The sequence below is a fragment of the Colobus angolensis genome, unplaced genomic scaffold (assembly GCF_000951035.1).
Source record: "Colobus angolensis palliatus isolate OR3802 unplaced genomic scaffold, Cang.pa_1.0 Scaffold8, whole genome shotgun sequence".
NCBI lineage: Eukaryota > Metazoa > Chordata > Mammalia > Primates > Cercopithecidae > Colobus > Colobus angolensis.
The window spans coordinates 2,407,406-2,420,506 of record NW_012121820.1 but is presented as its reverse complement, the minus strand read 5'-3'; the positions used below and the strand labels follow the sequence as shown (position 1 = coordinate 2,420,506).

The following is a 13,101-nucleotide window of genomic DNA, read 5'->3' as shown; positions in this document are numbered from 1 at the left end:
AATATAAAAAGGGCTAAAGTGGAAATCTCAAACTAACAACAAGGAAGACTAAGGTAAAAATAATTACATATGCCAAAAACAGAAAGTCTTTAGTCTCAAAAGATATTCACTGGACTTAAGCTAGTGGACCAAGAGTAGGCTCAATTATAAACACAAAGAACAACACTAAAGAGCATGTATAGGGCCAGGTGAGGTGGCGCATGCCTGTAATCCCGGCACTTTGGGAGGCTGAGGCGGGCGGATCACCTGAGGTCACAAGTTCATGAGCAGCCTGGCCAACATGGCGAAATTCCGTCTCTACTAAAAAAAAAAAAAAAAAAAAAAAAAAAAAAATACAAAAATTAGCCAGGCCTGGTGGTGGGCACCTGTAATCCCAGCTACTCAGGAGGCTGAGACAGGAGAATTGCTTGAACCCGGAAAATGGAGGCTGTAGTGAGCCAAGATTGTGCCACTGCACTCCAGCCTGGGTGACAGAGCAAGACTCCGTCTCAAAAAAAAAAAAAAAAAGTATAAAATCCTGAACTGTCAACTCTGTATAAAGAAAGCATATATTCACAATGTCAGGTTCAAATTAAAAAAAGAAAGAAAGAAAAGCTCTGTCAGTATATGGACAGAATCACTGACAGATTACCACAGAGATGGCTCTTTCAGTGAGATGACTATCTTAATAATGTGGCCTATGGTTGAAAAAGTGTCATTTTCCCACTATCCTTACATTAGGATACCTAAGATGCACAACAAAAAATCTTGCATCCCAAGCTTCGACAAAGGTGGGGGGTGCAGGTATACTCTGAGATTTTGGCCCCAAAATAAATACAGCATATCTCTAAAGTGCATCAATTCACTTAATGGTATATAATGAAAAATAATTTTATATTAAAATAAAAATGATATTGTAACAGGACAGATAAATATGTTACAGGAAAGGGATCCCAATCCAGACCCCAAGAGAGGGTTCTTGGATCTCGCGCAAGAAAGAATTCAGGGCGAGTTCGCAGTGCAAAGTGAAAGCAAGTTTATTAAGAAAGTATAGGGCCCATTAGCCCTTGCGTGCCACTGTCCCTTCTCTCTTTCTCGGCGCTGCCTACGGAGGTGGCAGCCATCTCCTCCTCGGCATCATGGCCGCCCTCAGACCCCTTGTGAAGCCCAAGATCGTCAAAAAAAGAACCAAGAAGTTTATCCGGCACCAGTCAGACCGATATGTCAAAATTAAGCGTAACTGGAGGAAACCCAGAGGCATTGACAACAGGGTTCGTAGAAGATTCAAGGGCCAGATCTTGATGCCCAACATTGGTTATGGGAGCAACAAAAAAACAAAGCACATGCTGCCCAGTGGATTCCGGAAGTTCCTGGTCCACAACGTCAAGGAGCTGGAAGTGCTGCTGATGTGCAACAAATCTTACTGTGCCGAGATTGCTCACAATGTTTCCTCCAAGAAACGCAAAGCCATCGTGGAAAGAGCTACCCAGCTGGCCATCAGAGTCACCAAACCCAATGCCAGGCTGCGCAGTGAAGAAAACGAGTAGACAGCTCGTGTGCACGTTTTCTGTTTAAATAAATGTAAAAACTGCAAAAAAAAAAAAAAAAAAAAAAAAAAAAAAAAAAAAAAAAAGAAAGTATAGGAAAAAAAGAACAGCAACTCCAGAGACAGAGCAGTCCCAAGGGCTGCCGGTTGCCCATTTTTATGGTTATTTCTTGATATGCTAAACAAGGGGTAGATGATTCATGCCTCCCCTTTTTAGACCATATAGGGTAACTTCCTGACGTTGCCATGGCATTTGTAAACTGTCATGGCGCTGGTGGGAGTGTAGCAGTGAGGACCACGAGAGGTCACTCTTATGGCCATTTTGGTTTTGGTGGGTTTTGGCCATCTCCTTCACTGCAACCTGTTTTATCAGCAAAGTCTTTATGACTGGTATTTTGCGCCAACCTCCTATCTCATTCTGTGTCTTAGAATGTCTTAACTGTCTGGGAATATAGCCCGGTAGGTTTCAGCTTAATTTTACCCAGCTCCTATTCAAGATGGAGTTGTTCTGGTTCCCATGCCTCTGACAATATCATGTTAAATAAAGTATAAAATATGCATATTTTGTAGTACACAATACAAAACAAAGTGCTGGGTTTGCAGGTATTGAGTGGGCTATGCTCTTGGGCCCTGTGAAGATAAACATTCACTCCATTCTTGCTGCTAGCACTTCATGGGAAGGTTTGCAACTTGCCAAGCAGAACTATGTTTTTGGTACTGCTGGCATCACAATCACGAAGGCCACCATTAACAAAACTAACACACGCAAGACACAATTCTAATTAAAAGCTCTAACTTTAGACATCAGTATATATTTAACAAATATAGAAGGCTAATTATCAACATAGTAAATTAAACATATTCCTCTCTTGAAACTCAAACTCAATGTATGAAGCACAAGCTCTGAAAATCACTGCTGAATGATAAACGATAACTGTGAAAGATGATGGAGTGGTTTGGGGATAGTTACATTAAATTAATTAGATTCTATATAATTCTTGCAAACATTCCCTCCCAGAAAAAAGCAAAGTATATAACTTTCAAAATACCAAAATTCTGCAGAATCTCTCACACACCAACTTAGTTAACTTTCTCAAAATCCTTGATTAAGTCTATACTATAACATACAGTTATATGGTTATATGGTAGTCAGAGAACATAATGATCAATCCCAAAAGAAGATCAAGACCAGCAAAAAAATCTAGCTATATTCAGAAACAACTTAGAAAGTCCTGACTTATGTTCCTTTCCTACTTAGTGACTGAGAAAGAGAGAGAAAATGTATTTTGCCTGTGAAAGTTTAGGGGGAAGAAGAAGAAATACCTGTTTTTCCAGTACCACTAATCAAATGTGGAGTCAAAGGGACTTTTATTATTGAAATAAACTTTGGTGAAATGACAAATGCTCAATCTCTAAAAATATTAGGACGGTTCAGTTTGCTTCCTGTGCCTCAGCTCCCTTTTCCAAGGTAGCTTCAATAAAATTTGGCTGCCCAGGCCAGGCGCAGTGGCGCACACCTGTAATCCCCACACTGTGGGAGGCCGAGGTGGGCAGATCACGTGAGGTCAGGAGTTCAAGACCAGCCTGGCCAACATGGTGACAACCTGGTTGTCAGTAGAGACAACAAGACAACCTGTCTCTACTAAAAATACAAAAGCAACCAGGTATGGTGGCACATGCCTCTAATCCCAGATACTTGGGAGGCTGAGGTAGGAAAATCACCTGAATCCGGGAGGCAGAGGTTGCAGTGAGCCAAGATCGTTCCATTGTATCCCAGCCTAGGCAACAAGAGCGAAACTCTGTCTCCGAAAAAAACAAAAAAATGGCTGCCTATCTTTTTTAGAGCAGAATCTCAAAAGTTCAGCAGGAATTACTTCAGAGTAGAAAGCAAAGAATCCAAGAAAGGAATGTCTGATCTACAATGAAACTGGAGAGTTGTTTCCCCTGAGAAGACAAGGTAAACATTTTTATCCAAGGGAAATACTCATGGGGCAGCCCCTAAACACATGGGCTCTCACAGTTACAAAATGGGAAAGGAGAAAAGACACACACACACACACACACATATACACTACACCCACCTTGGACTTTAAAAGAAAAAAAATACATATATATATATGTGTGTGTGTATATATATATATATATATACACACATACACAAACATATTGTCATTTTATTCACCCTTTATAGAAACTTATTCTTTACTTAATAAATATGGTACAGTATCTGAAATTTAACATTTTTTTAACAGCATCAAACATAATTTCAGTACCTATCCCCTTCCCCCATCCCCCCAAAGTTAATGAGGTAGTAATTCATACTAACTCAAAACTGGGCAAAACAATAAATGACTTTCCATGAAATGGTCTTCTGGGACAGAAGAGAAAATAAAAGATGACAGCAAATAACACTGCTAAAATTGATATGCTTGCTTTATTCAAGAATGATAAAGTTATCCACATTTTAGCTATGAAATGTAGAACAATAACTGTGATACTGTGATGGTTAATATCGAGTGTCAACTTGATCGGATTAAAGGATGCAAAGTACTGTTCCTGGGTGTATCTATGAGGGTGTTGCCAAAGGAGATTAACATTTGAGTCAGTGGGCTGGGGAAGGCAGACCCCCGCTCAGTCTGAGTGGGCACCATCTAATCAGTTGCCAGCATGAATAGAATAAAGCAGGCAGAAGAAGGTGGAAGGAACAGACTTGCTGAGTCTACTGGCCTTCATCTTTCACCCATGCTGAATGCTTCTTGCCCTCAAACACTGGACTCCAGGTTCTTCAGTTTTTGGACGCTTGGACTTACACCAGTGGTTTGCCAGGGACTCTTGGGCCTTCAGCCACAGACTGAAGGCTACACTGTCAGCCCTACTTTTGAGGTTTTGGGACTCAGACTGGCTTCCTTGCTCCTCAGCTTGCACAGGGCCTATTGTGGGACTTCACCTTGTGATCATGTGAGTCAATACTCCTTAATAAACTCCCCTTCATATATACATCTATGCTATTAGTTCTGTCCCTCTAGAGAACCCTGATACAATAACTTTCAAAGAAAAGTGGAACATATGATTTTGCTTCCCTGCAACCAGCCAACATCATCATCTGTTGGAAAGAAACTTTAGAACACTTACGAAACAAACTTAATTGTGATATTTTAAATTCAGCATGCTCTCAAGGATGAAACTTGAATTTAAATACACTCAACCTGTATTTGTCCAGTATCAGTAGAGGGAAAAAAAATGTTTCCATATAAACAGAAAACAAAAGATTGCTGATATCTTGCTCAAGCACAAACTAGAGTTTGCTCATCTATCTGCATATACGGGGACAGGGCATATGTAAACTGCAGCAAATTCCATTCAGTCTACAAACTTCTAACCAAAGAAAATGGAGAGCTCTTGCCTGCTAAATGTTCTGCATGCCCTGCACACAGCATTGCTATGAGGCAGTGGTTTCCTGCCCTGTGATGTTTGCCACCTTTCAGTTTCCTCAAAACCTGCAGAACTTAGTGAGATTTGGACCTTATAGAAATGAAAGGCAATAGCCTCCTTGGACATCAACCTGCCAAATGGCTATCAAGTCACAGAAAAGAATGTTAAAATGTTAGAAGATGGTAAAATCGTATTTTCCAAGTGTGAGTCAAGAAGAATGTCCTTCTCTAATTTGGAAATACACTGAGGAAAAGATTGCAGTAAAACAGAAATTCATATTCTATTTCTCCAAAACCGTTTTCTGATCTTAAAAGAGGCCATAAAGAGCCTAAGGAAGGATGAAATGACTGTCCTAAGTTGCTCGATAGTATGTGTAGAAAATTCTTCTACCATCAGGTAATGGGGTCTCAGAGGGAGAAGAGATAAATACACATGGTCACTCTGCTACTTGAGTTGAAAGTACTGTAAACTATTGTTTTCTTGTATCATGTCATTTCACTTGCTCAAAATGTAACATAATATCTTAATATATTTAAATGGTATAACCAGAATTTCCATAAGATTTTTGCCATCTAAAAATAGTTCTAAGAAATGCTTGAATGCACAAAAGGTTAACTTTCCACAGAATCTTTTCTACTTCCCCATAATATTGTTTTTAAAAATTCTATGCCGGGCACGGTGGCTCACGTCTGTAATCCTAGCACTTTGGAAGGCCAAAGCGGGTGGATCACTGGAGGTCAGGAGTTCAAGACCAGCCTGGACAACATGGTGAGACCCCATCTCCACTAAAAATACAAAAATTAGCTGGGCATGGTGGAATGTGCCTGTAGTCCCAGCTACTCAGGAAGCTGAGACAGGAAAATTGCTTGAACTCAGGAACAGAGGTTGCAGTGAGCCAAGATCGCACCACTGCATTCCAGCCTGGGCAACCGAGCGAGATTCCATCTCAAAAAAAATAAAAATAAAAATTCTATAACAGAATATAAGAAATATTCCCCATAGACATGGATATACTGAAAAATTAGTACATTGTGATGTTGACCTAGATGAATAGTAACTCTTTTACAAGTTTGTTTCCCTTTGTCAATATTTGACTTTGACATTTAAAAACAGGTATTTAGCAACCACAGTGGAAACCACAGTGAAAAATTACTCCTGGTTTTTGAAAGTTAAGTGTGATTATGTATATACACAAAATCCACATAGCACACAGACCTCCATGAAAAGTATACACATCACAAAGTTCTCTCCCAATACCTGTCCCCACAAGAGATGGTAACATACGACCTTGAATCACACAGGTGATGCTATCAGCCTGATGAGGGTAGAGATCTATTTTAAAAACAGAACTCAGAAAACTACAGGGCAACACTGCCTTGTCCTCAGAAAGGAAAGACAGTATGAAGGGTAACCTTTCCCTATATCTTCAGAAAAAGATGACACATTTTGGCATCATAAAACTGTCCTTGAAAATGTTACTTCTGATAAAGTGTCATAGTCTCAAAGACACTCAGACCCAGAAGCTATTGCCGCACTCTATGAAAGTAACCTTTAACATAAAATCTGACTAGCTGGCTCCCTTAATAATACATTGACTTGGCAATGATATTTAAAACTGACACCTCTGTTTTCTGAAAGAAGTAAATATTTGTGTGAGTTTTATTTTTATGTTACTTTCTTCTTCATCCACATGCATGAAAGTCAAAATAAATGAAAGTTTCAACCCCACCAGCTTTCTTATTTAAAAGGAAAAAAAATTCTGAGTCTTGACTCATTTAAATTAATACAGAAAAAAAAAATGACAGTATAAGTTCATTTTAAAATGAAAATTATAAGGATAAATGGAATTTTCAAAATTATACTTTTATTCCTGAAATTTTATCCTTACAATGTTACACATGCTGTATCCAGAACATCTTCAAAAACAATACTTACTGTAATTGCCAGATTTTTCTTCATAAGTAAAATGAAGTTGTAATTCCTCTTCTGACATCTGACAGATGAACACTTTCAGCAAACAGCAAATAATAAACAAAGCATTGTGTGTCTGCCAAATGAAGATGTGGCTAGAAAGACCAAAATCATACAAGAATCAATATTTAAACATTAGCATCACAGTTTATTTCTAGTTCATGATTTCTTCCTGATCTGTCAACCATTTTGTCCATCCTATTGGTAATATTAGGACAATGTCCATATATTTTAATGGCTCATGATTTATTGCATTGTACCAGCGATATTATGTTTTACTTCATAGTTCATTCCACATATTTTACGTAGTGAATCCACTTAATAAAAATCTTTACTGATGACTGTAGGAACGACTGTTCTTTGTTCTTAACAGGTATACCACATACAGGCAATTAAAAGAGAAAAAGGCTATAAAAAAAATAAAAAAAATTGTGGTAACATAAAAAGAATATATGCAAATATGTAACCAAAATTTTCAGTGAGGCACTGCCAGCAGCACAGTAAAATACTTTTTATTTGTATTAATGACCATGAACTCCCAAGAAAACCTTTATTGGATTCAATGTAATTTGTTTGTAAGCAAGACAATGCAAAATCTTTTAATCTTTTCAGAGACTGACACCCAAACATGGTTTTGAAAAATGCTTCAGTGCATAAAAAGTTAACCTTCCATTGATGTAAAGAATATGACGGAAATAACAGCAACAGATGTAGAATGAAATAAAACCCAGACTAAGACATCATTTAAACTAGATAGCAGCAGCAATGATAATGCGGGAGGGGGATTACCTTCTTAATGATAATTACATCATTATTCATCTTCTTAAAGAATATAAAGATTGTCTAAAAACCCGAAATCAAATTCCAAAATCTATAATCTCACCCCAGTGACTTAGACACTAACCTAATACCTCTTTTACCTTTTTTCCTTAATAATAAGAATAATTCTTTCGCAGAGATTTTCAAAAGACCACAGTCCATTTCCACCAATAAATGAAAATTAAAATTCACATTGTTAAATATAAAGCAAACATGGTTTAATTAGCCAGCTTACTTCTGACATTCTGCTGAGAGTTTTAGTTCTTTGGTTCTAGAAAGGAAGACCTTAATTAGTGCACCAAGATTTCCTGTTCGAGGATTGTTTTCAACTGCAAGAGAAGAAAAGGTTTTAAAAAGTTAAATTTAAGAACTAAAATCAAAGTGAGCTTATCATAACATTTATAAAACCAAATGCCATATTGAAATTGCTCAGTGACCAACCTTACTGTTAATTTCACACCTAATTAGAGAAATAAGCAATGAGAGAAACTGCTGCTCTTGGTCTTAATTCTGAACATCAAAAACTGATTTGCAAAATGAAAATGATAGAAACAGTACTAGCAGCCATCTTATCTCAGAATCCAAAATCATAAAGGAAAAAATAATAGTTAACAGACACAGTCAAGTTACACACTAAATCTTTCTCTAGAAAAGATTTTTAAAAACTCAAAAATTGATCATATGTCCCCAGTATATAGAATATAATAAACTATGAAAGTTTATTAAATCTAAAACACCGTCCAGATCACAAATCATTTGAATGAAAAATTAAGAAAACATATCAACAAAGCGGTGTGGCTAGAGGGGGAGCTATTTGACCAGACAAAACTTTAAAGAATTTGTTTTTAACTTTAAATGATGGGCACACTTCAGCAACTGTATCAGGAATCAGATTTAGTTTCTAGATCCAGGTCTATAATTAACTGAATACTGAACCTCAGACAAATCACTTTACTTCTCCAACCTCAGTTTTCTCATCTGCAAAAGAAACAACAGCTAACATACGATGAACAACATAGAGTAGGTGCTTTACATGCATTAACTCATTTAATCCTCACACCAACCCTCCAGGAAAAGCACTAGTATTGCTTCCATTTCACAGATCCTCACCTGGAGGTTGCTACTTGCTCAAGGAAACATCCTTATCAAATGGCTCAAATCTCTGACTTTAAACTGCTAGGTGAAGCAACCTCTATAATCATGAAATTGGACTTAATGAAACTATAAAGCTCTACTAGGCTGCACAGCAAGTCACAGAAGCATGGAAGCTAAGAATTCATCAGAAGGGAGAGATTATTTTGTAGAACCTTTCATTTGACTGATGAAGAGACAGGCTCAGAAAGGCTAAGCGCTGGGCTTAAAGTCAACAATATGTTAGTAGCAAACATAGTCTTCTTCCTTGACCAATGGTTTTCAAAATGTGAGATTCCAGAGTCCTGGATAATTGTTTCTCTTCTGAAGTGTATTTTTAACTAGTTTGAAAACTGGAAATGCAAACACTCAAACACACTGGCTTGGGGAACCAGGAAAGTTCATTCTTATGAAGATCTGGGAATTTTGCATATATTTGAACTTCTTTTTTCAAATGTAGAAACAGGGTCTTGATCTACACCCAGGCTGGACAGCAGTGGTGCAATCATAGCTCTCTGCAACCTTGAGCTCCTGGGTTCAAGTGATCCTTCTGCCTCAGCCTCCCAAATAGTTAGTGCTACAGGCATGCACCACCATGCTCAGCTAATTGTATTTTTTGTAGAGATGGGATGGCCCTATGTTGCCCAGGCTGGCATATTTGAACTTATTGAAATGTGTCAAGATTTGAAAAAATGAAGTTTTCCAGAATATTTTTTAAAATTCAGGCCCATACATATATATTTTAAAATATTATACATGGGAGTAAGTACAGCATTACAGCATACCTGCATTGTGCTTAATAACTGCCAGGCTCACTCCCTGCTGCATATGTATTCTTGTCATGACTTGAGAGTCAATCCAAGTGACTGCCTAACTTTCTAACTGTGATAAAATGACAAGCACTTTGCTATTCCAAGTGTGGCTCATGGACTGGCCACAACAGCATTATCTGAGAGCTTGGTGGAAGTTCAGAATCTCAGGTCCACCATACTCCTAACTGAAGTTGACAGTACTTCTCAAAGTTTAATGTGCATTTAAATCACAAGGCATTCTTATTAAAATGCAAATGGACTCCACATGTGTGAAATGTGCACTGAGATTCTGCATCTCTACCGCTCCCAGGTGACATCCACTGCTGCTGCTGCTACCTGAAGAATACCACTGTGAGTAGCAAGGTGCAACATTTGTTATCAATCAGCAGTTTTTGTCCAGCCTTCACAATCAAGAATAGATATGTGATAAGATAGTAGATAACATTAAGAGTTTCACTTTGAAACAAAAATGTCCTATTCCTCTTTCAAGTTTTAGTGTTAATGAAAGAATACCCAGAGACCTCAGGATAAACTTTTTAAGAAAAAAAAAAACAAAAAACAGTTAAGGTTTGCAAGTGCATCTCTGTGGGACTTTATCTAGCTATTGTAAATCCAAACAAAATGCTGAAACAAACTAAGCTGAGGGTAACATGACTACAATCATCACTCAGAATCCCAACTTTGAAATCTTTGTTCATTCAACAGCCCCCTTTATTACTGAATGGCCTTGTAATTGTTGAATGTATAAATGATTAGCTATTTAAAAAAACAAAACATTGTGTTTTTGGAAAGAGTAACCAGACTACTTGATTGATATAATTAAAGCGCTGTGTACCTTCTTCATTCATTCATTCAATCAGCATGTATTTATTGAGCTACTCATATGTGCCCACACTGTTTCAGATACTAAGGAGATACTTGTAAAGAGAACTCCCTGTCTTCATGGAGCTTACCTACCAAGACAGTTAAAAAGTTTCCATGATACTCTTTTGGATAAGATGAAGATTAGGGCAGTAAGTTAATAAAATTAAATACACTCAATGATTTTAAACAATACTCCATGGTAGATTCAAGATTCCAAAATATCTCAATGGTAGAAGAAAAGAAATTTTACATGATCACAGTTAATTGGTGCAAATAAAATGCTATGTTGAAGCTGAATGAGCTTCGGGAACCAGAGTAACAACACAGGAGGTCCAACCGGAAAGCAGAAAAGTGTAATGGGACTAGATTACAGAATCTGACAAAGTTCAAATCTCAGTTCCACCACTGACCAGCTGTAGAACACTTGGCAACTTACCAAACTGGCCCCTGCCTCAGTTTCCTCATCTGTAAAATTAAGATAACAACAGTGCTTAATAAAGAGCTAACTTACCTGATGCTAAAGCTTGAACTTGTAGCAGTCTGTTAACTAGTGATGCTCGTGTAAAGAAGGGAATGCCCCCATCTCTACAAGAATTCAAGCAAAGTTTGGGTAACATTCAGATAAGGGTATTGTACACAGGATTTCTGTTTGAGATGAGAGATTAAATTTGCTTCTAGCCCCTGAAACAAACTTTTCTAAGATCTCACTGAAAGACTCATGAGCTCTAAAATCCAACAACCAACGTACAGAAAATACAGAGAAGAGAGGACAAGACGACCCCACACAGGGATACAACGAACAAAATCTACATGGTGGGAAACTCCACCATTCAGTTTCTTCAATAAATACACTGAGAGAGGGAAAAGAAGAAAAAGACAGATGAAAAGGGAAACTTGCTATGAAAAGAAATGTAAAGACATAACCAAAAATAATGTGTGAACTTATTCGGCCCCCAGTTCAAACAAAATGAGACAATTACAAATTTGAACACTGAATATTTTGTGATATTAAAAGTTGTTTTTTTCATAAGATAGTGGTACTTTTTTTTAAGAATCCTTATTTAGAGATACATATTCAGCTTGGACAACACAGCAGCATATGGTGGAGGGAGAGGTAGAAAGACACTGATGCAGATGATCAACCTGGGAACTTCAGAATTCCCTCATACCCCAAAGCCAAGAAGTGAGGGTAATGAAGGTCCCATTTAAACTAAGAAGACTTGGACACATAAAACCTTCTCGGGCTCTATAAATTAGGTTGGGAAATATATCAGTTTGCTCTCAAACTAAAATAACAGCAGATTCAACAAGCATCTACAGGATCTACACAAGCAACAGAGGAAATAAACACAGCTTCTCTGGGAGCAAACAATGCACCTTCATGGGTTATACCCCATCCCCTTACTCTGCTTTATTTTTCTGAACAGCCACCATTATATAAACTAGATATACTTATTTATTATCTGGCTCCTCAATGAAATAAATAGATCCATGAAGTCAGAGACCTGGGTCAGTGTTTTTTGCAGTCACAGCCCAAGCTTATGGGATAATTCCTGTAATATGGTAGGTGCTCCATAAATATGTTAGTTTAATGAAAATTAGAAAATAAAAACAACAGCAACCAGAGGATAAGAAATGAATTACAGTGAAACCTCAGAAGAAAAGCTAAATCAAAATTGCCAAAAGAATTTTAATACATAGCAATCAACAATGGACAATAGGAAAATTAACCATCTATTTTTAAAAAAAGAACAGAAATCTATTGGGGGAAACACGTGTAATGAAAAGAGAGCAAGCCAGGCACAGCAGCACACACCTGCATCCCAGCACTTGGAGAGGCCAAGCTGAGAGGAATGCTTGTGGGCAGAAGTTCAAGACCAGCCTAGGCAACATCACAAAACCCCATCTCTACACAAAATACAAAAATTAGCCAGGTGTGGTTGTGCATGCCTATGGTCCCAGCTACCCAGGAGGCCAGGCAGGAGGACTGCTTTGAGCCCAGAAGGTTGAAGCTACAGTAAGCCATGATCACACCACTGCACTCCAGCATGAGTGACAGAGCAAGACCATGTCTCAAAAAAAAAAAAAAGAAAAGAAAAACGGCTGGGTGCAGTGAGCCACACCCATAATCCCAGCACTTTGGGAGGTCGAGGCAGGAAGATCACTTGAGATCAGAAGTTCAAGACTAGCCTGGCCAATATGGTAAAACCCCATCTCTACTAAAAATACAAAAATTAGCTAGGCATGGTGGTACATGCTTGTAATCCCAATTACCTGGGAGGCTGAGGTGGAGAATGGCTTGAACCCAGGGGGCAAAGGTTGCAGTGAGCCAAGATCATGCCACTGCACTCCAGCCTGGGCGACAGAGCAAGACTCCATTTCAACAAAAAAAAAAAAAAAAAAGAAAATTTGAGTTAACATCATGTACCGTGTGTCATTCAAAAACTCAACATTTCACTAGAGTTATCAGTCAAGCTGCCCATGACTGCCCCAGGCCACTGCATTTAATACATTAATTTATTTACCAAAGCTATGTATTTCGGAAGG

The 13,101-nt window shown here is 38.0% G+C and overlaps 1 protein-coding gene and 1 pseudogene across 2 annotated transcripts in view; one reads left to right on the top strand and one right to left on the bottom strand.

Annotated features, from left to right (window-relative positions):
• Positions 1-13,101, bottom strand: part of LOC105502367 (dymeclin-like) — a 137,945-nt gene that overhangs the window by 42,639 nt on the left and 82,205 nt on the right. Inside the window, exons 5-6 of the mRNA XM_011928812.1 lie at positions 7,983-8,076; positions 6,893-7,023 (exon numbers count right to left, since the gene is read on the bottom strand). Of these exons, the coding sequence (XP_011784202.1) occupies positions 6,893-7,023; positions 7,983-8,076 (225 nt within the window). The remainder of the gene's footprint in view (positions 1-6,892; positions 7,024-7,982; positions 8,077-13,101) is intronic.
• Positions 1,049-1,608, top strand: LOC105502365 (annotated as a pseudogene). The gene has a single exon (XR_001000327.1). The product of XR_001000327.1 is annotated as a 60S ribosomal protein L32 pseudogene (transcript).